The 23,668-nt window shown below is 44.9% G+C and overlaps 1 protein-coding gene across 1 annotated transcript in view; it reads left to right on the top strand.

Moving 5' to 3' along the window:
• Positions 1 to 22,977, top strand: part of TMOD2 (tropomodulin 2) — a 150,130-nt gene extending 127,153 nt beyond the window's left edge. The window contains exons 7-10 of the mRNA XM_040342684.1: positions 225 to 332; positions 2,459 to 2,602; positions 2,683 to 2,827; positions 21,918 to 22,977. Coding sequence (XP_040198618.1) covers positions 225 to 332; positions 2,459 to 2,602; positions 2,683 to 2,827; positions 21,918 to 21,952 — 432 coding nt within the window. The 3' untranslated portion in view covers positions 21,953 to 22,977. The remainder of the gene's footprint in view (positions 1 to 224; positions 333 to 2,458; positions 2,603 to 2,682; positions 2,828 to 21,917) is intronic.
• Positions 22,978 to 23,668: the final 691 nt, after the last annotated feature.

Genomic DNA, 23,668 nt, shown 5'->3' with positions numbered 1-23,668 from the left:
GAGGTACGGCCCGGATGTACGACCCGGGAGTTGGGATATAACAAAATTTAATATGGGTTTCTTTACAAAAACTACAGTTCAATTATCTATCGGGCACCCATGAGTCTGATTTCCATGAATTCTGTCACAGATTCGTTCATATGCTTGCTTATTGTATTACCTGGATATTAAAAAATAATAAAATGCTTTTGTATGCTGCTCATCATATTTTTTATGCAATTTAGAACATCCCAATACCAACACTTAAAGAATTTGCAAAATCTTTGGAGTCGAATACCCATGTGAAGTCTTTCAGCCTTGCAGCAACAAGAAGTAACGATCCAGTAGCTATAGTAAGTCATTACATACAGTATATTATATAGTAAGTCATTACATACAGTATATTATATAGTAAGTGATTACATACAGTATATTATATAGTAAGTCATTACATACAGTATATTATATAGTAAGTCATTACATACAGTATATTATATAGTAAGTCATTACATACAGTATATTATATAGTAAGTGATTACATACAGTATATTATATAGTAAGTCATTACATACAGTATATTAAAATAATTATTTCATTAAACCCAAGAACAAGTATAATATATTGCAGCTTAACAGTCCTTTGATGTGTTGGCTGCATCAGTTTCCCTTTTTCAGTGTTTTTTCTTTCTTTAGTTTTTACCTGCAACATGCTGCCTGTCATGATGTGATAACTCTCAGGCCCCGTACACACAACCGTGTTTCTCGGCAGAATTCAGCCAGAAACTCTGTTCAGAGCTAAATTCTGCCGAGAAACCCGGCCGTGTGTACACTTTCGGCCGAGGAAGCCGACGAGGACCTCGGCGAGGAAATAGAGAACATGTTCTCTATTTCCTCGTTGTTCTATGGGAGAACTCGGCCCGCCAAGCTCCACGGCGGCTCCAGGACTGAACACGCCGAGGAACTCGATGTGTTTGGCACGTCGAGTTCCTCGGCCGTGTGTACGGGGCCTCACTCTTCATACTGTGGGCCAGATAAACTAAGATTGGCTGTTGCTGAGGAATGCAAATTGTTGCACGTGACATTCTGGCACATCACATGTCAAATAAATAAAAATGTTGCAGCGCATATAGTTTATTTGGCACCATGATTTTCTTGGCGCACTACTGCACATCCCTATTGTGCAAAATAGTGAGGATTTTTTTTGTAAACAACTTTTGTGCAAAACAGGTTTCCCGGTGGCTTGGGAGTGCTGTCAGTCCTGAGCCATGAGGGGGGGGGGGGTGCTGTTAATGCTATATACCTTGATCTGTAGTTCTGTGATATATATACCCAATGCTGACCTATACACCCTGATCTGTAAAGCTGTGATCTATATACCCTGATCTATATACCCAATGCTGACCTATATACGCTATCTGTAATGCTGTGATCTATATACCCAATGCTAACCTATATACCCTGATCTGTAAAGCTGTGATCTATATACCCAATGCTGACCTATATACGCTATCTGTAATGCTGTGTGATCTACCGTATATACCCAATGCTAACCTATATACCCTGATCTGTATACCAAATGCTGACCTATACACCCTGATCTGTAATGCTGATCTATATACCAAATGCTGACCTATATACCCTACCTGTAATGCTGATCTATATACCCTATCTTTAAAGCGGTGTTTGAAAACAACTTTCTAGCATGTCATTCAGCATAGTAGCGCGAGCTACAGTATGCCTTTTATATTTTTTTTGGGCGCCGTACTCACTGTTTAATCACGTAGTAAAGTTTCAGACTCCCCGCTGGGAATGGGCGTTCCTATGCAGAGGGCTCGTGATTGACGGCCGGCTATGGCGCGTCACGCTTCACGAAAATAGCCGGAGTAGGTCTTGGCTCTTCACGGCGCTATACGGCGCCTGCGCACAGACATCGGAGCTGACTGCGCAGGCGCCGTGAAGAGCAAACTCCTATTTCGGCTATTTCCGTCAAGCGTGACGCGCCATAGCCGGCCGTCAATCACGAGCCCTCTGCATAGGAACGCCCATTCCCCTGAAACTTTACTACGCGATTAAACAGTGAGTACGGCGCCAAAAAAATATATAAAGGCATACTGTAGCTCACGCTACTATGCTGAATGACATGCTAGAAAAAATAAAAATAAATTTTTGGGAGAACCCCCGCTTTAATGCTGACCTATATAAGGGGTGGGGCTTATGAGAAGTGGGGGGTCACAAAGGAAAGGCGGGGTCTGGCGCCCCCCATCCTAAAACTTCACCAGCCGCTACTGCCGCAGAACTGGATGTCATCTCTTAGGTCAGCTAAGGTAATGAGCATTCAGTCTTATCCGTTGTAATGGTTTACGTATATCAACTTTTTTAAATACCATACTGTGCTAACTGCGTGCACATGGCTGTAATTCAGTATAATGAGTATATATATTTTTGCCTGAATAGGATTTAACAGCACTGTCATTATAAAGGCTTTTGCAGATATGCTGAAAGTGAATAAAACACTGAGAAGCCTGAACGTGGAAACCAACTTTATCACGGGAAGTGGAATCCTGGCTCTTGTGGAAGCCCTGAAAGAGCATAAGACCTTAACAGAGATCAAAATTGCCAATCAGGTAAATGTGTAATCATTTATTTAGTATGACAGTATGGGAGCGGACTCAGCCGTGGCTCACATCTATTTCTCTGTGTGCAGAGACAGCAGCTGGGGACTGCCGTGGAGATGGAAATTGCTCAGATGCTCGAAGAGAACTCAGCAATTCTGAAATTTGGATATCAATTTACACAGCAAGGTCCAAGGACCAGAGCCGCAGCCGCCATTACAAAGAATAATGACTTAGGTGAGTGTCTAATGTGATATAATTACCGCTACAGACCACTGAACAGTATAGCTGTGCATTACACCAGATATCAATTTCTGTTCTGCGACGATCAAGTCAGGCATCAGGGGCCTGATTCCCAAAAAAGCTGCCTAACTTAACTTTCAGCAGTTAAGTTACACTGACTTAAAATTTCTACCTAAGTGCCTGATCCACAAAGCACTTACCTAGAAATTACACGCCGTGTAACTTAAGTGCCTCCGTCGCAAGGCGGTCCTCCTCTCCGGGGGGCGTTTAAAATTTAAATGAGGCGCGCTCCCGCGCCGGCCGTACTACGCATGCGTGTGACGTAATTTTCCCGACGTGCAGCGTGCGAACGTAATTTACGGCGGGCTTTGTGGATTGCGACGGGACACTAAAGTTGCGACGGGTGAAAAAAAAAAAAAGCGCCGGGAAAACAAAAACAAAAAAGAAAAATTGTCAGCGTCGCTCGGCATGCATTCCTGAGAGGGAGAACTCCATGCCAATTTTCAAAGAAAAAACCGGCATGGGTTCCCCCCCCCAGGAGCATACCAGGCCCTTAGGTCTGGTATGGGTTGTAAGGAGACCCCCCCTACGGCGAAAATTCGACGTAGGGGGTCCCCCTACAATCCATACCAGACCCGTATCCAAAGCACGCTACCCGGCCGGTCAGGAAAGGGAGTGGGGACGAGCGAGCGCCCCCCCCCCCCTCCTGAGCCGTGCCAGGCCGCATGCCCTCAACATGGGGGGGTTGGGTGCTCTGGGGCAGGGGGGCGCACTGCGGGCCCCCCCACCCCAGAGCACCCTGTCCCCATGTTGATGAGGACAGGACCTCTTCCCGACAACCCTTGCCGTTGGTTGTCGGGGTCTGCGGGCGGGGGCTTATCGGAATCTGGGAGTCCCCTCCATGTTGAGGGCATGCGGCCTGGCACGGCTCAGGAGGGGGGGGGGGGCGCTCGCTCGTCCCCACTCCCATTCCTGACCGGCCGGGTAGCGTGCTTTGGATACGGGTCTGGTATGGATTGTAGGGGGACCCCTACGTCGATTTTTCGGCGTAGGGGGGGTCTCCTTACAACCCATACCAGACCTAAGGGCCTGGTATGCTCCTGGGGGGGAACCCATGCCGGTTTTGAATTTAAAAATTGCCGTGGAGTTCTCCCTCAGGAATGCATACCAAATGCCGTCGCTTGAATGGGCCTTTACAAGGTGTGACTAATTTTCCACATTGTAAAACCAGCCCTAGTTTTGCGCAAGCAAATCGGAACTTACGCAGAAATCACAGTGCTGAAAAGCGTTGTGGATCTGCTTAAGTCCTCATTTGCATACTCAAAGCTGCATTTCAATGAGAAATGCCCCCAGCGGCGGATGCGGTACTGCATCCTAAGATCTGACCGTGTAAGGCCCCGTACACACGACCAGTTTCCTCGGCAGAATTCAGCTTCCGACCGAGTTTCTGGCTGAATTCTGCCGAGGAAACTGGTTGTGTGTACACTTTCGGCCGACGAGGAGCTCGACGAGGAAATAGAGAACATGTTCTCTATTTCCTCGTTGTTCTATGGGAGCTCTCGTCCCGCCGAGCTCCTCGGCGGCTTCAGGGCTGAACTGGCCGAGGAACTCGATGTGTTTGGCACGTCGAGTTCCTCGGCCGTGTGTACGGGGCCTCAGTGTCTTACACATGTCAGATTTTCTGCCTAACTTTGGAAAAAGCCTTTTGAGGATCGTTTCCAAAGTTAGGCACAGACTGAACAGCAGTTCCGCCTGCGTATCTCTTTTGGGAATCAGGCCCCAGGTCTGGGAATTCTAATCTTGCTGCGGACACATATTGCTCATGTCTAATGTCTCACAAATACAGTGCATGTGTATATATGTACCTACCATATTATGCTTGCATTTCAGTAACTTTGACTCAGTTATCCTTTTATATGTACCTTATGGGGTTGATTTACTAAAGACAAGTAGGCTGTTCACTTTGCAAGGGGGAGAATTGTCCCCAGAGTTTAGTGAATTTGCTGAAATTTTACTTTGCAAAGAATACCCAATCACATGCAAAGAAAATAAAAAACTGACTTTTTGCACTTGATTGGGTGATGGAAGACTCCAGAGCTTCACCGTATTTATGAAGCTCAGGGAACACCTCCCTAGCAAAGTGCAACTTCCCTTGCCAACTGAACTGCCTATTTTCCTTTAGTAAATCAACCCCAATGCTTTCATAGATATATAAAAAAAAAAAAATTCAGTTTAACCCCTTTCCTGCTGCCTCTCAGCGGCCCTTTAAAGCGGGAGTTCACCCATTTATTTATTTTTTTATCTTTTCCCCTTAGATGGATGCTCGTTTTGTCTAGGGGAATCGGCTAGTTGTTTTAAAATATGAGCCGTACTTACCGTTTTCGAGATGCATCTTCTCCGTCGCTTCCGGGATATGGGTCTTCGGGAGCGGGCGTTCCTTCTTGATTGACAGTCTTCCGAGAGGCTTCCGACGGTCGCATCCATCGCGTCACTATTAGCCGAAAGAAGCCGAACGTCGGTGCGGCTCTATACTGCGCCTGCGCACCGACGTTCGGCTTCTTTCGGAAAATCGTGACGCGATGGATGCGACCGTCGTAAGCCTCTCGGAAGACTGTCAATCAAAATAGGAACGCCCAGTCCCGCAACCCATACCCGGAAGCGACGGAGAAGATGCATCTCGTAAACGGTAAGTACGGCTCATATTTTAAAACATCTAGCCGATTCCCCTAGACAAAACGAGCATCCATCTAAGGGGAAAAAGTCATATATACGGGTGAACCTCCGCTTTAAGGAGAAGTAAAGCCAAAGATATTTTGACTATACTTCTCCTAGGGGTCACAGGTGACCCGTTTTCACCCAACATCGGGCTAAAGCCCGCTGCCGGCTGACATCACTCAGTCGGTCCAGGTTCGGGAAAGATACTGGGCCGGATTCAGAAAGAGATAGAACGGCGTATCTCCTGATACGCCGTCGTATCTCTGAGTTCGGCCGGTCGTATCTATGCGCCTGATTCAGAGAATCAGTTACGCATAGATATCCCTAAGATCCCCCAGGTGTAAGTGGCTTAGGATCGTAGGCTGCAATTTCAGGCTTGTGGCTAGGTTGCGCTTCCGTATGTTTTACGCAAGGAATATGCAAATTAGGTTTTACACCGATTCAGAAACGAACGACCGCCCGGCGCTTTTTCTTTTACGTTGTTTGCGTTCGGCTTTTTCCGGCGTATAGTTACCCCTGCTATATGAGGGGTAGCTAATGTTAAGTATGGCCGTCGTTCCTGCGCCGAGTTTTGAATTTTTTACGTCGTTTGCGTAAGTCGTTCGCGAATACGGCTGGACGTAATTTACGTTCACGTCGAAAGCAATGGCGTTTTGCGGTGGATTTTCGAGCATGCGCACTGGGATGTTTTCAAGAACGGCGCATGCGGCGTTAAAAAAAACACATCAAATACGCGGGGTCAAGCATAATTTAAATAAAACACGCCCCCTACATCCCCATTTGAATTACGCGGCCTTACGCCGCAACACATACGTTACGCCACCGTGACTAAGGGCGCAAGTTCTTTCTGAATAAAGAACTCGCGCCCAAAGTTAGAGCGGCGTAGCGTATCGGAGATACGTTACACCAGCCGGACAGATATGCGCAGGTATCTGAATCCGGCCCACTGACTTTACAGTCGAGACCTACCCAGCTGCCTTTCACAGCCCAACAATTCAGTGAGCGTTGGCACTGACACTGCTCAGAGTGGAGGGGAGAACTGAGGGATCAGTGGTGTTTGATTGCTCAGTTCTCGGAGTACAGCCGGCAGGGGACAGCTGCAACTGGCATGTATTCATGAACTTGTCTTAAATGCCGAGAGGCAGAATCTGCATCCCAATAACATTATCGCTCGGATTGGCTCTTACATGACCGGGAGCCCTTCCCATTGGCTTCCGAACACAAACTGAGTCTGAGAGCAGCTGAGTTGGTGACAGCTCAGTCACAGTCCTCAGCACAGAACCCTGGACACTTATGGATACATTTATGCAGCAGCTGAGTCTATAGCAGCTGCCCCTGGGAAGTTACAGCGACAGAATATATATGATATGATATGATTCATCAGAGTGTAAACTAACCAGTCCAACCAAAACTGATATTTTTGGTATTTGAAGAATTAAACTATTTTTACTATCTCTCTTGAGGACTCTTGATGAGATATTTGCATTTAGGTTCCTTGATCTGCAGACCTGCTGTGATTCCTATGAGAGGGTTCTACTCTCCATGTTGGAATTTCTTAATTATTTTATATTAAAGAGACTAAAACAGGGGGCGCTGTAACACACATATAGGTAGATTCAGGTACGTTGGCGTAACTTTGCGGCGGCGTAGCTTAAGGAATTTAAGCTACGCCGCCGTAAGTTAGCGAGGCAAGTACATGATTCACAATGTACTTGCCTGCTAAGTTACGTCGGCGTAGCCTGAATCGGCGGGCGTAAGGGCGCCTAATTCAAATGTGTTTGAGGGGGGCGTGTTTTATGTTAATGGCGCTTGACCTCACGTTTTTTAAGTTTTTCTTTACTGCACATGCGCCAGGCGCCTACATTTCCCAGTGTGCATTGCGGCTAAGTACGCCGCACGGGCCTATTGATTTTGACGTGGACGTAAACAACGTAAATCCCGATTCACGGACGACTTACGCAAACGACGTAAAAAATTTCGACGCGGGAACGGCGGCCATACTTGACATTACTATTCCAATAGGGCCTAGCTCTAACTTTACGCGGCCTATCTCTTACGTAAACGGCGTAAAAGTACTGCGTCGGCCGGGCGTACGTTCGTGAATCGGCGTATCTCCTCATTTACATATTCTACGCCGACTGCAATGGAAGCGCCACCTAGTGGCCATCCAAAATATTGCAATCTGATATGTTTAAGCGTATCTCTGTTTGAGCATATACGCTTAAACATAAGTCGGCGTAGATTCTGAGTTAGGTCGGCTCTTATGCCGCGTACAGACGGTCGTTTTTTGTGATGAAAAAAAACGACGTTTTAAAAAACGTCATTTAAAATGATCATGTGGGGGCAAAACGTTGTTTTATGTCTTCAAAAAAACGACCAAAAAAAAATTCGAACATGCTTGAATTTTTTGTGTCGTTTTTCAAAACGTCGATTTTTGTTTCACAGAAATTGACCGTGTGTAGCAAAAAACGACGTTTAAAACGACGTTTTTAAACCCGCGCATGCCCAGAAGCTAGTTATGAAGCGAGCTTCAATGGAAAAAAGTGGTGAAACGTAACCTCGCTTTGCTAGAGCATTGTGAAAAAACGATGGTGTGTAGGCAACTTCATCTTTGAAAATGATGTTTCAAAAACGTCGTTTTATTTCATGATTTAAAACGTCGTTTTCTTTCATCACAAAAAACAACCGTCTGTACGCGGCATTACTGAATCGACCTAATAGATTAGCAGGGGCAACCAATACTCCCAGGTGGACTGGAACAGATTTGAGAATGATTGGCAGTCAAATAACTTTGTTAGAGCATGAAAGGCGTAAGACAACCAGGGCTGACTGCCCACCAGGCTAGATGCCAGCTTAGAAACCCATTCATTTGTTCTATTGATGTGAATGGGAATGCAGTAAATCAATAATTCATTTTAAGGAATCCTGCTCCTCAGCAGTAAGGCAGGACTTGGACACATGTTAGAAGGATCAGCAGGCAACATTCACAACTGTATAAAGAAGGGGATTGAGATTTACCTTCGGATGCGTGGGGGAATCTTCAAGATGTTGGCATAAAACTGTTATTGGCAATTGCTGTGATAGCTTGCCGCATCCTTGTACTCTTCTATTCCAAGCCAAGTGTTCTGTCCAGCTTTCTGAGTCATCCAAAATGTATTTCTAGATTATGTCAAAGGGAAAGAGGAACGTTCCCTCTCAAGCAGCTTCCAGATCTAAATGTAGTGAAGTAACAGAACCATTACTTTTCCTTCTAAGTCGTTTTTGTATTAAATCGAGCTGGCACTTCCATAGACCTACTAGCTGGGGAAATCATATAAACTGTTGTGGGCCAAATCCTCAAAAAAGCTGCCTAACTTATCTTTTCCCATTTAAGTTACACTGACTTAAAATTTCTACCTAAGTGCCCGATCCACAAAGCACTTACCTAGAAATTTCAGGCCGTGTAACTTAAATGTCTCCGGCGCAAGGCGGTCCTCTTCTGCAGGGGGCGATGACAATTTAAATGAGGCGCGCTCCCGCGCCGGCCGTACTGCGCATGCTCGTGACGTCATTTTCCCGACTGGCAGCGCGCGAAATTACGTTACGCCGGGCTTTGTGGATTGCGATGGGACAATAAAGTTGCGTCGGGTAAAAAAAAAGTTACGCGCCGGGAAAAAAAATAAAAAATTTTAAAAAAATCGCGGCGATCGAAAAAAAGGTCTGTTTTTACAAGGTGTTACTAGTTTACACTTTGTAAAAGCAGAACTAATTTTACGTATGCAAACGTAAACTTACGCAGAAAACACAAAGCTGAAAAGCTTTGTGGATCTCCGTAAGTCCTCATTTGCATACGCAAAGCGGCATTTCGACACGAAATGCCCCCAGCGGCGGATGCGGTACTGCATCCTAAGATCTGACAGTGTAAGTCTATTACAGATGTCGGATCTTCTGCCTATGTTTGGAAAACTGCTTCTGAGGATCAGATCCAAAGATAGGCACAGGGATACGCAGGCTGAACAGCAGTTCCGCCTGCGTATCCCTTTTGAGGATTTGGCCCTGTGCTCCCAGCAATGGACTGCAATCCTATACATCACACCTTAGCAGCTGGATGTAGAAGATGGAATGAAGCAGCACAGAATAATATATCACTCTCTGATAGCTTAGCCTGGATGCTGAATTAGGAGGGCACACAATTTAGAAGAAACAACTTGAAAAGAAAGAAGAGCATTTGAATTGTGTTGTCAGTGATGGGCTGGCATCCTTATTCCTTAACAACCAGCCATGGGCAGAGAATTGAATAAAGCAGCACAGAACATTGCACACTAATAACTCGGGATGGGAATTAGGCTGGTACTGCACATGGCAGCTATCCAAAACTGTGCCTGTGTAGACCAGATAGGGTTTTTAGTCAGTATTTGCCAAGGGGTGACTTTATCAAAAGCTTCACATAGCTCTTTGTCGATCGAAACTGTATGTAAATTAATTCTGTGCAAATACGGTAAAATCAAATGTTCTCAGGCTATATTCTCTGCAGATCGAATGTTGTTCATTGAGAAAAACAACGAGAATGGGGAAAAAACCCTATTATGGTCCTATTATGGTGAAGAGGATCATAGGAGATAAGTATGTCCCTCAGCCCCATCTAGTGGTCATAATGTGATATTCCCCATTCACATTTTTCTGCCTAAATCAATTCATAACATTTAATTTAAAGAGGATATTGCCTGAGAACATTTGATTTTGCTCTAAAAAACGATATTACATGCAGTTTTGATGAATGAACAGCTATGAGATTTGTTTTATAAATACACTTCCAAATGTTCTAAATGTATGGAAGTGTGAAAAAGGTACATGTTGGTGCAGAAAGAGGGAGAAATCATGCAGCTTTATATAGAATTCAATGGCAATTGCAGTTAAACGCTAAGGTAGTAGTCTTGGCAACTATGGGTATTGGGAAGCTGCCCTGGCTGACCTCTTCCCCAAAATCTTAATTGGCAACTGGTCATGTTGGCTTTCTGGATTTAGTGCGTTTTTTTTCTGCATCAAAAACGCATGGTAAGTAGGTTATATGGTTTCAAATGGCATAGTTCACACCAGTGCTTGCAGTTCCAGTGTGTTCCAGAAAAAAAATAAAACATGCATTGGACTGTACTGGAACGCTCTGGAACACACATGTCCTTATTAAGGCTGCATTCACACCTGAGCGTTTTGTCGCCTGAAGCGCGACGCTCAAAGACGCTAAAGGGGAAAAATAACATTATTCTCTATGCAGATGGTTCACATCTCCAACGCAAATAGGCCGAACGCCCGAACGCCGAAAGAACGCCGAACGCCTGAATTTCAAACAAGTCCCGGACCCTTTTTTGACGCGCGAATCGGGCGGCTCGGGCGTTTTACATTGATGCCAATGACCTGTACAAAACCGCGGGGAAAAACGCTGCGTTTTGTCGCGGCAAATCGCAGGGGAAAAACACCGCAATTTGTCGCGGCAAATCGCGGTAAAAAACGCAGCAAATCGCCTACGCCTAGGTGTGAATGCAGCCTTAAGGTTAAGAAAAAAGAGGGGGGGGGGGAATGCACTGGACTGCATCAAAAACACATAAAAACTTGCTTGCAGAAAAGCATCTGGAACGCATCCGGACTGTGTTTCTATGGTGTGAACTGGCCCTTAGTGCGTTTCTGTATCACAAACATAACATAGGTCCTATGCTGCGTACCACAGCATGTACATTCAGGGTGAAGCATGAACTCCTGATCTGAATACTTGTTCTGGGTCAGTGACTCAGGAAATGTTGAATCTGAAACTGCACCATAGCGGGCATTTTCAGGAGACCAATCACGGCCTTAGTTTTTCTACCAGGGCAATTTTTTTATTTTTCACACACATATTAACCACTAGGCACTTAAACCCACTTAACCACTTGGGATCCGCGCTATGGACGAAAGACGTCCACAACGCGGCTCTCAAGTGCCGAGTGGACGTCTTTGGACGTCCTGTTGTTGTCATTCCCCATGCGCGCCGCTGGGGGCGCGCAGCGGGGAAACAACGTGCCCGGCTCATCACTCGGGAGCCGATGTGTGTGCCTGACGGCCGCGATGTCTGCCAGGTACCCGCGAACGGCGATGACAGCAGGGACGTGGAGCTCTGTGTGTAAACACAGAGCTCCACGTCCTGTCAGGGAGAGAGTAGACCGATCTGTGTCCCTTGTACATAGGGACACAGCATCGGTCACCTCCCCCAGTCAGTCCCCTCCCCCCACACAGTTAGAACACACCTAGGATACACATTTAACCCCTTCCTCACCCCCTAGTGTTAACCCCTTCACTGCCAGTCACATTTATACAGTAATTAGTGCATTTTTATAGCACTGATCGCTGTATAAATGTGAATGGTCCCAAAATTGTGTCAAAAGTGTCCGATATGTCCGCCGCAATATCGCAGTCCTGACAAAAAAATCGCAGATCGCCGCCATTACTAGTAAAAAAAAAAAATCATAAATCTATCCCCTATTTTGTAGGCGCTATAACTTTTGCGCAAACCAATCAATATACGCTTATTGCGATTTTTTTTAACAAAAATATGTAGAAGAATACGTATCGGCCTAAACCGAGGGAAATTTTTATTTAAAAAAAATAATAAAATGGGATATTATTATAACAAAAAGTAAAAAATATTGTGTTTTTTTTCCCAAATTTTCTGTCTTTTTATGTTTATAGCGCAAAAAACAAAAATCGCAGAGATGATCAAATACCACCAAAAGAAAGCTCTATTTGTGGGAAAAAAATAAAAAAAATATAATTTAGGTACAGTGATGTATGACCGCGCAATTGTCATTCAAATGCGTCAGCGCTGAAAACTGAAAATTGGTCTGGGCACAGTAATGAAGTGGTTAATAACCAGACCAATTTTCAGCTTTCGGTGCTCTCACATTTTGAATGACAATTACTCAGTCATACAACATTGTAACCAAATTACATTTTTGTCCTTTTTTTCCCACAAATAGAACTTTCTTTTGGTGGTATATGATAACCTCTGCGGTTTTTTTCTTTTTTTCGCTATAAATGAAAAAAGAACGAAAATTTAGTAAAAAAAAAGAATTTTTCTTCATTTCTATTATAATATTTAGCAAAAAAGTAATTTTTATTCATAAATTTGGCCAAGAATGTATACTGTTACATATCTTTGGTGGGCACAGGCGGCACTGGTAGGCACTGGCGGCACTGACGTGGCACTGCAGTGGCGCAGATGAGCACTGATGGGCACAGGCGGCACTGATGAGCACTGGCGGCACTGATGGGCACTGGCGTGGCGCAGATGAGCACTGATGGGCACAGGTGGCACTGATGGGCACAGTTGGCACTGATGGGCACAGGCGGCACTAGTGGGCACTGGTTTGGCACTGGTGTGCACTGGTGGGGCACAGATGGCACTGGTGGGGCACAGATGGCACTATTGGGCACTAAAAAGCACTTACATTTTGTCTCTAATCTCTCTCGTCTTCTCTCACGCTGCATCGATGTGAGGAGATCGATGAACTCAAACTGACCCCATGTGTCCTGTTTATTTACATTTGTGATCGTGCCATCATTGGATGGCGCGATCACGTGGTAAAGAGCCGCGTTCATTGCCCCTTTACCGCGATCCTTGTTGCTGCGGGTCCTGTGGACAGATAATCGCGTGTGTGCGCCCGAGGGGGCGTACGGGAACGATTCTCTGGGAGGACATCCATAGACGTCCTCCCATAGTTAAGGAACCGCCTTGTAGCCGCAATTCGGCTATGGGGCGGTGATTAAGTGGTTAACTTGTTCCTGTCCAGACAAATTCTGACATTTCTCTCCTACATGTAAAACGCATAGTTTTTTTTGCTAGAAATTTACTCAGAACCCTCAAACATTTTATATATATTATTTATGCAGTGATTTTTCAAATGCATTTTATTGGGGTGGGGGTGTATGTATTTTAATGCCTTAAAAATACAATATATAACCCAATTTTTTGTAAAATATAACAGATGATGTTACACCAAGTAAATAGATACCTAACATGACACTCTGATTTTAAAATTGCACATGCTTGTAGAATGGCGCCAAACTACAATACTTAAAAATCTCCATAGGCGACTCTTTAAAAAATGGGTCCAGGTTACCAGTTTGGAGGTGCAGAGGAGGTCTAACACTAGAATTATTGCTCTTACTGGAACCTTCAGGGTGATACCTCACATGTGTGATGTGAACTCCATTTACATACGTATGCATTCGCTTCTGCACATGGGGGCACGGGGTGCTTTCAAAAATGTTTTTATTATTTTTACACTTATGTTTTTTTTTATAACTTCTATTCCTATCATAAGAAATTTAAACATCCCTTGTGATAGAAATATGGCATGACAGGTCCCCTTTATGTAAACATCTGGGATCTATAAGACCGTGGCTGTGTTTGTCGTTTTTACATTATAGGCAGTGTTTTTACGGGAAAAAATGCTAACGCCCATAAATGCTATTCAAAAACGCAGTTAACGTGTGTTTTTTAATGCTGCCTTTTCCTAGCAGCAGCGCATGTGCATGAGCCATCGAAATCGAGCGCACCTGCAAAATCCCACCCCCCCCCAAAAAAAATGTGCTACAGATAAGTGATTTATGGCCCTAGAATTATTGCTCTCACTCTGGCGTTCATAATGATATGTGGCGCAATTTATGTTTATGAACGCTGGGCATTGGAGTGTGTACAGGGGTGCTTTTTAAACCTTTTTTTTTTTTTCAATATTTTTATTTACCAAAATAAATGTATCCCCCTTTTTTTTTTTTCATTATACTATCACAAGAGGCCTAAGTAGCCCCTTATGTAATGGCATGGGCAGGTGTCAGGACCGCCTAATGGAGACATCGGGGGTTTATTAGACCAGTGGCAGCAGCTGTGACCTGTTGAATACCAGGACATTTATAAAATTAGGCAAGACATTAACCAGTTCCTGCCTGGTCTATAGCAGATTGACGGCCGGGCAGTGGCTTTCCCATTCTGAGTGAATGCCACCCTTGATCGCCGAACAGTGGTGCGGTGTATAGCTCGGACCAATCACTATGATGTAGGCTCATTACCATGTAATTAGCTGTGTCCAATCACAGCTGATCACAGTTTATATAGGGAGTCCCTGTTATTTGCATTCCTCTCCTCACACTGACAGAGCGTGAGAGGAGAGCTAATAAGCGGCTTTCCTCAGTGCCGAGATGAACACAGATAATCAGTGCAATGATTATCAGTGCAGCCCACCAGTGATACCAGTCTGTGGCCATTAGAGCGACCTCATTAGTGCCGTCAGTGCTGCATATTAGTGCTACCTCATCAGTGCCGCCTCATTAGTGCAGCTTATCGGTGCCTATCCGTGCCACCTCATCAGCGCACATCAGTGAAGGAGAAAAATCACTTATTTACAAAACTTATAACAGAAATTATTGAAAACTTTTGGTCTTTTTTCGTTTGTTTAGCAAAAAAATTTAACCCAGTGGTGTCTCAAAAAGATAAACATTTTGTTTGGGTACAATGTAGCATGACCGCACAATTTTCTTTCAAAGTGTGACAGCGCTGAAAGTTCTCCTGGGCAGGAAGGGGGTGAAAGTGCCCGGTAGGCAAGTGGTTAATGGCAGGTTACCTTGAATTAGCTCCGTATGTCTCAGAGGAGCCTAAATGAGTTCATAGCTGCATTGTGTTTAGCTCCGCAACCCAGCCATATTCGTTGTATGTTATCCATTCAGTAGCTGCATCTGTCTTTCAGCTGGATTGGAGTTTTCTGGCCAACAGATGTCGTTCCCCTCAGTAGGGGGGTCTGAATAAGGCACATGCATGTACGTACATACATACCTATCTGTACACTAATGGCTTAAAAAATGCCTTAAGGCAAGATCAACCACACATGTCTGTTTACAGAACATTGCCAATGACGTATATGTTGTATATAGCTTTGTATATGTTGTATGTACTGGCATATACAATTGCTGTTTCAGGCTTTGAGCTCCCTCTTGTGGAATCTATTAGAATTATGTATGAATACATTACTGTGAAATCTACAGATCTTTAATCTACAGCACTTACTCAATTCTTACACAGGTGAGAGTTATTTGTTACCCCCAACTCCCCCCCCCTGCGCGAGTGCAGATGTGCCGCAGCAGACTTTGAAGTCTTTGTGCATGCGCGGGAAATCATCTGCATGTGCCCAGATGTGCTGAATGACTCTTCCAGGACATGAAGGCCAGACAGAGCTGTCCGGCACATCTGCACACGCATTATCCCGACCACACCGGGTAGGTGGAGCTGGTACAGAGCAGGACTGAAGTTCCACTTTAATGATCTGAAACTTCATCTAATGCCGCGTACACACGACCGTTTTTCGGGTTCTAAAATTTTTTTTTTCAACCCAATCATTAAAACGGCCTTGCCTTCACACGATCGTGAAAAAAAATGCTCTAGCAAAGCGCGGTGACGTACAACACGTACGACGGCACTATAAAGGGGAAGTTCCATTCGGATGGCGCCACCCTTTGGGCTGCTTTAGCTGATTTCGTGTTTGTAAAAGACGATTCGCGCTTTTCTGTCTGTTACAGAGTGATGAATGTGCTTACTCCATTACGAACGGTAGTTTTACCAGAACGAGCGCTCCCGTATCATAACTTGCTTCTGAGCATGCGCGGGTTTTTCACGTCGTTAAAGCCCACACGCGCCCATTGTTTGCAACCTTAAAAACGTTGTGAAAAAAGCATGCTCGAAATTTTTAATGCCCATTTTTTACATCGTGAAAAATGCTCTGGAGCCCACACACCATCGTTTTTAATGACATAAAAAAAAAATTTTTTAGAACCCGAAAAATGGTTGTGTGCACGTGGCATAAGAGCTAATTAATGTTTTGACGTCATTTTACATTAGCGGATGACTCAGGAAAGCAGAATAATAACTCAAATTTAGAGACCGAGTGCTTCTGATTCCTCTTGACTTACAATGTGAATGCAACAAACTGTTACAGTGCCTTGAAAAAGTATTCACACTCCTTGAAATATTCGACATGTTGTCATGTTACAATCAAAAACGTAAATGTATTTTATTGAGATTTTATGTGATAGACCTACACACAATAACACATAATTGTGAAGTGGAAGGAAAATGAGAATTGTTTTTTAATTTTTTTACAAATAAATATCTGAAAAGTGTGGCCTGCATTTGTATTCAGCTCCCTTTACTCTGATACTCCTAACTAAAATCTAGTGGAACCAATTGCCTTCAGAAGTCACCTAATTAGTAAATAGAGTCCACCTATGTGTAGATTAATCTCAGTATAAATACAGCTGTTCTGTGAAGCCCTCAGAGGTTTTGTTAGAGAACCTTAGTGAACAAACAACATCATGAAGACCAAGTAACACACCAGACAGGTCAGGGATAAAGTTGTGGAGAGGTTTAAAACAGGGTTAGGTTATAAAAAAAATATCCCAAGCTTTGAACATCTCATGGAGAACTGTTCAATCCATCATCCGAGTATAGCACAACTGCAAACCTACCAAGACATGGCCGTCCACCTAAACCAGTGTTTCTCAATTCCAGTCCTCAGGCCCCCCCAACAGGTCAGGTTTTCAGGATTTCCATTATTTTGCACAAGTGATTTGATCAGTTTCACTGCCTTAGTAATCACCACAGCCTTTTCATCTGAGGGAAATCCTGAAAACCTGACCTGTTGGGGGGGCCTGAGGACTGGAATTGAGAAACACTGACCTAAACTGACAGGCCGGGCAAGGAAAGCAGCCAAGAGACCCATGGTAACTCTGCAGGAGCTTTAGAGATCCACAGCTCAGGTGGGAGAATCTGTCCACAGGACAACTATTAGTTGTGCTCTCCATAAATCTGGCCTTTATGGAAGAGTGGCAAGAAGAAAGCCATTGTGAAAGAAAACCATAAGAAGTCATGTTTGCAGTTTGTGAGAAGCCATGTGGGGGACGCAGCAAACATGTGGAAGAAGGTGCTCTGGTCAAATGAGACCAAAATGTATTTTTTTGTCCTAAAAGCAAACTGCTATGTGTGATGGAAAACTACCATTGCACATTACCCTGAACACACCATCCCCACCGTGAAACATGGTGGTGGCAGCATCATGTTGTGGGGATGATTTTCTTCAGCAAGGACAGTGAAGCTGGTCAGAGATGATGGGAAAATGGATAGAGCCAATCTTAGAAGAAAACCTGTTAGAGTCTGCAAAAAACTTGAGACGGGGCGGAGGTTCAACTTCCAGCAGGACAACGACCCTAAACAGCCAGAGCTACAATGGAATGGTTTAGATCAAAGTATATTCATGTGTTAGAATGGCCCAAACGAACACAAAACTACGTGTTTTTTCAGCTCTTTAGCGCCACCCTTTGGGCAACTTCTGCTAATGTTGTGTTATGGTTAGCAATTCCTGTCGGAAAATCTGATTGTGTGTATAATTCCGACGGGAATTGTGTGATGGCAGGGTTTTGGCGAAAAATCTGACCGTTTGTACTCTCCATTGGACAATTGTTGTCGGATTTTTCGCCAGAAAATGTTGGATAGCATGCTTTAAAAAATTTCCGCCAACAAATGTGTGTTATCGGATTATGCAATCGTGTGTACACATGTCCGTCGAAAAAAAAAAAAAAGTACAAACATGCATGCTCAGAAGCAATGCTAACCATAACACAACATTAGCAGAAGTTGCCCAAAGGGTGGCGCTAAAGAGCTGAAAAAAACACATAGTTTTGTGTTTGTTGGCCAATAATTGTGTGCCGTTTGTATGCAAGACAAATTCCTGGCCAACACCCTTCGGACAAAAGTCCTGCGCTTTGTCCGTGGAAAATCCGATTGTGTGTACCAGGCTTTAGACTGGGATGCCATTACAGTTCATGTGCGTGTAAAGGCAAGTGTCCCAATATTTTCGATAATATGGTGTATCCAAAATCTGCTGCACTTGTTCACAAGTGCTGTATGTAGCGTGAAATACATTTGCAATTTGCTGTTCTCATGCGGTCTGTGATGTTTTAAGGATTTTATGAAGCTTAAAGAAAGGATTCAAGGAAGTGCAGTGGGTTCCGGATATATTCCTTTCACTGACTACATACTTGTTGTTGCTCAGTAGCTCATTGGTTGCAAAGGAAAGATAACAATAGCCACTATGGGCCAGATTCATAAAGACTTACGACGGGCGTATCAGTAGATACGCCGTCGTAAGTCCGAATCCGCGCCGTCGCAACTTTAAGCCTATGCTCAAACTGAGATACGCTTAAATGTTGCTAAGATACGACCGGCGTAAGTCTCCTACGCCGTCGTATCTTAACTGCATATTTACGCTGGCCGCTAGGGGCGTGTACGCTGATTTACGCCTAGAATATCTAAATCCGCTAAATACGCCTATTCACGAACGTACGCCCGGCCGTCGCAGTAAAGATACGCCGTTTACGTAAGGGGTTTTCAGGCGTAAAGATAAACCACCAAAAAGATGGCACAGCCAATGTTAAGTATGGACGTCGGAACCGCGTCAAATTTTTCAAATTTTACGTTGTTTGCGTAACTCGTCCGTGAATGGGGCTGGCCATAATTTACGTTCACGTCGAAAGCATGACGATTTGCAGACGTCATTTGGAGCATGCGCACTGGGATCCGTCCACGGACGGCGCATGCGCCATTCGTTAGAAACGTCAAATACGTGGGGTCACTAGTATTTTACATAGAACACGCCCCCAACCAGCCTATTTTGAATTAGGCGGGCTTACGCCGGCCCAGTTACACTGCGCCGCCGTAATGTTACAGCGCAAGTTCTTTGTGAATACAGGACCTGCTGCTCTAACTTACGGCGGCGTAGTGTATCTGACATACGCTACGCCCGCCGAAATCTACCTGAATCTACCCCTATATATGTGTGTTTGCATAGGTGTATGCATGGGTGTGTGCAGCCTATTGTATTAGAGTGTGCACCCCAGAGCACAAATGCACATGCGTTTTTATCAGCAGAGCAGTGGAAGGTTTGAGTAGAGCAGTGGACGGTGTCAGAAGTTTTTGTATTTTATTTTATTATTTTTTACAATATTTATTGTTGTTATATTATTTTTTACAATTTTATTTTTATAATTATTATATATTTATTTTTTTACAATTTTTTAAGAGCCCCATTTGGGGGGCTTTGGTGAAATATCACAACCCCTGATGTCTCACAAGCAAACATAGTTTACTATGCTTCAGTTAATAATGAATGAATGAGTGACTTGTATAGCTCTACACATGCGAACTGAATCGCCTCTAGGCGCTTTTTGCAGCCAGTGTCTTCCTGGCTAGTGCGGTCATTTTCCCCCGTAGGATCTCAACATGCTTGGGACACACAGTCTGACACACATATATACATATATACTGGGCCAATTTGGACAGGATCCAATTAACCTACCAGCATGTCTTTGGAGCATGAACACAGGAGCGATTGGTACAGATCACTCACTGTGTTCATCCAGAAAAAGAAAGGGGGTAAATGAAATATTTACCAGCCCCCTCCCCTGCTCTCCATCCTGAAACATCCCCTGCTGCAGTTGATGGGACAGGTGAGGAGGGAAGCTGGCAGCACTGCAGAGAGGAGACAGGGGGCACAAGGAACCAGGGGGAATCAGCACTGTATGTGGTGATTAGGGTGTGCCCAGTCACACTCGGCACATCCTGTGCGCACACCTATAGGTGTATGCAGGGATTTTTTTCAGCGGCAACGTGGGGGAACGCAGTTCCGGCACCCTCTGAACTGACTGTATGTAATAGCAAGGGGTGCTGGGGTGTGCTGCAGGGTATTGATGCTCACTGCTGTGGATCTATTTCTGCAGGGGGGTCTATTGTTGCTGGGGGGGAACCTATTGTTTCTAGGGGGGTCTTATGTTGCTGGGGGGGTCAGTTGTTGCTGAATAAGATCTACTGTTGGGGGAGGGGTCTATTGTTGATGGCAGCCAGAGAGTCTGTTAATGCTGGCTGTACGGAGATCTGTTGATGCTGCCGTGAGTCTATTGTTGCTGGCGGGTAAATTATGTTGTGGGTGGGCCATTGTTGTTGGGGGGATCTTTTGTTGCTGGCTGCAGGGGATCTATTTTACTGCTTTTCTTGATATCATTACCAAATTCCATATAAATTACGTAGCACCACCAAATTATACTTGGTTCTATATTGTCTAAAAGGGGCGGTACTGGGAGGTGGGTAGGGGGCGGAGAAAAGGGGTGACTCGGAAAGGGGGAGTTCCTGCACCTATTGTCTGAGAAAAAAAGCACTGGGTGTATGGCATCAGCAATGGTGGCTCTTTTACGTAAAGCATGTCTTTGTTTCTTTGTTTTTTTTTTAAATAGTGTTTATGTGGTGTAATACTGTTATGTTTATGTATAGAAAAACAACCATTGCTTGCTTGGTGCTTGGTTTATTTACCGTATATACTCGAGTATAAGCCGACCCGAATACAAGCTGTGGCACCTAATTTTACCACAAAAAAACTGGGAAAACGTATTGACTCAAGTATAAGTCTAGGGTGTCCATCTGCATGCCTCACTGTGCCTCACTTTGCCTCACTGTGTCCATGTGCATGCCTCACTGTGCCCATGCCTCACTGTGCCTTGCCCATGCCTCACTGTTTTCATGTGCATACCTCACTGTGCCATGCCTCACTGTGTCCATGCCTCACTGTGCCCATGCCTCACTGTGCCCATGCCTCACTGTTTCCATGTGCATACCTCACTGTGCCATGCCTCACTGTGTCCATGCCTCACTGTGCCTTGCTGTGCCCATGCCTCACTGTGCCCATGCCTCACTGTGTCCATGACTAGACTTACGTTTAACAGTATATAGGTTTGCAAAATCTGTGCTCCCCGGCCGTAGGATCACTAGAGAGCAAGATTTGCACACTTATAGAGGCAAAGTGGGGCTATATGTGTGCCAGGGGACCTACGGCCGGCCAGTACTGGGTCCCCAAAGTTACCTGAGAAATTACCGTTTAACATGGGAGTCTATGGAAAGGGAGCCCGACTTTGAAAAATCGGTGCTCTCCGGCTGTAGGTCCCCCGGACAACAAACTTTGCACACTTGTAGAGGAAGAGTGGGTCTATATGTGGGCCAGTTTGGGGTCCAGGGGACCTATGGTCGGCCGGTACCGGGTCCCCAAAGTCCGGGAGATCAGGCGCAAAAAGGTGACCCGAGTATAAGCCGAGGGGGGCATTTTCAGCACAAAAAAATGTGCTGAAAATCTCGGCTTATACTCGAGTATATACGGTATATATTTTTCTTTATTAATGATATACAGCATAGCTACCTGTGAATTGCTCTAAGCAGGCAGATCATGATTCTTTCATGGACATTTCTAATGACCCGGGTCTTTTTTTATCTCTGCAGTTCGTCAGAAACGAATTGAAAGGGAGCATCAATAAGTGAAGAGAAGATGAAGATACAGAAGACATCTCTGTTGAGAATAAAGGGAAACACAGTTGTAAGCCGGTGACAGCTGCACTATACAGCCAGTCTTATTGGACTACTTTGCATTGCTGATTTTACAAGATTCTGGTCTCAGCACTATTAAGGGGGACATTAAGGAAAATATTATCCAAATACCTGCACTTTTCACCAATGCTGACCCAGTGTAGACTGTACAGACACCCTGTGACGTAAAATGCATGGTAGTTTGATGTTTGGGTCACTTACTTGATATTAATGTTGCCAATCCTTAAGGTGCTGTCATGTGACCATTTTTGTTATGTACATAGAATCACTATCATGCATTTTCATATATGTCATCTATAAGCTATTGCATTTTTTTTATATATTTTTACATTTGTTCATTTTTTAGGAAAGCAGAAATATAACACATTTGGAAATACAGCATTTCTTGTTCCTCCAGGGGGTAAATTGACAGAGGCAGCCAAATAAGAATTATTGGTGGCGATTTACAAAAACTGGAGTACTCAGAATCAGGTGCAGCTGTAGCTGTGCATGGCAGCTTGTTCAATTAAAGTGTTTGTAAATCCTCAATTAAAAAAAAAAAAATTACAAACATGCAGAGGCATTGCTATGGGGGTGCGGGCCGCACCGGATAACACCCACCGCTAGACACTGTACTTCTGCTTGCAGAGCTGCAGCGGAGTGGTGTAACACTCCCCTGTATTTAGCTGTCCCTCGGGGATCTCCAATGTCTCCGGAGGCAGTCGGAGTTGGTGGGCGGAGCTGGGGGTGTGGCTGTCTCTTCCACTCCTCCCACAGACTTGTTTACTCTGGCTGATCCCACAGCTAAAGGAGAAAGAAACGAGGACACAGCAGCATCTGCAGGCATGCTGTAAGTAACTGCACTGCTGCATGTCACTACATAGAGTCCTAACCTGGCACCATACCACCCCAGCCTACCCTATGCCACCGCAACCTGCTCTATACCACCCCAACCTACCCTATGCCACCCCAACCTGCCCTATGCCACCCCAGCCTGTCCTTTATCAACCCAGCCTGCCCTATGCCACCGCAAAAAAAGCAGCAAGGGAAGAGGCGCCTCTAAGTGTAGATGTTTTAAGCAATTTAATATGTAAATAAGTACAGGCAACTCACATTTGCTGAAATTCAAATAGGCGTTTGTACATAAAATCTTTAGGAGTAGTCATCAGGTCTGTCACTTGTGGTCCCTCTTCTGCTGGGCGCTGTACTGTGGAGAGCTGTCCTTCACCGCTGTAAGGTGTTGAAGCCGGCGGCGGTGGGGAAAACTTACAAGCCAGGCAGGTGGTTGAAAATTATTTCAGCAGAATGGCAGTAGTGACGTCACTGGAATGCATATTACCTATGCCACAGCAACCTACCTTATATTACCCCAACCTGTCCTATATTGCCCCAGCCGGCCCAATACCACCATATACTTTAATTTACAGGGACCATTTGGGGGTGCACCTCGTGACCGTGCGCTGCCTGCAGGGCGCTGGGCAGGTTAGACAGGAGGGGGTTACACCATATTTTGCCGCACCAGGTGACACCAACTCTAGTGATGCCACTGCAAACATGTCTATACTTACCCGCTCTGTGTAATGATTTTGCACTGACCAGCCCAGATCTTCTTCTGGGGTCCCCTGCCGGCGCTCCAAGCCCCTCCTCTTCATCAGGTGCCCTCACGG

The sequence above is a fragment of the Rana temporaria genome, chromosome 3 (genome assembly GCF_905171775.1).
Source record: "Rana temporaria chromosome 3, aRanTem1.1, whole genome shotgun sequence".
NCBI lineage: Eukaryota > Metazoa > Chordata > Amphibia > Anura > Ranidae > Rana > Rana temporaria.
Note: the sequence above shows the minus strand (reverse complement) of the source record. Positions and strands in the feature narration are given on the sequence as shown.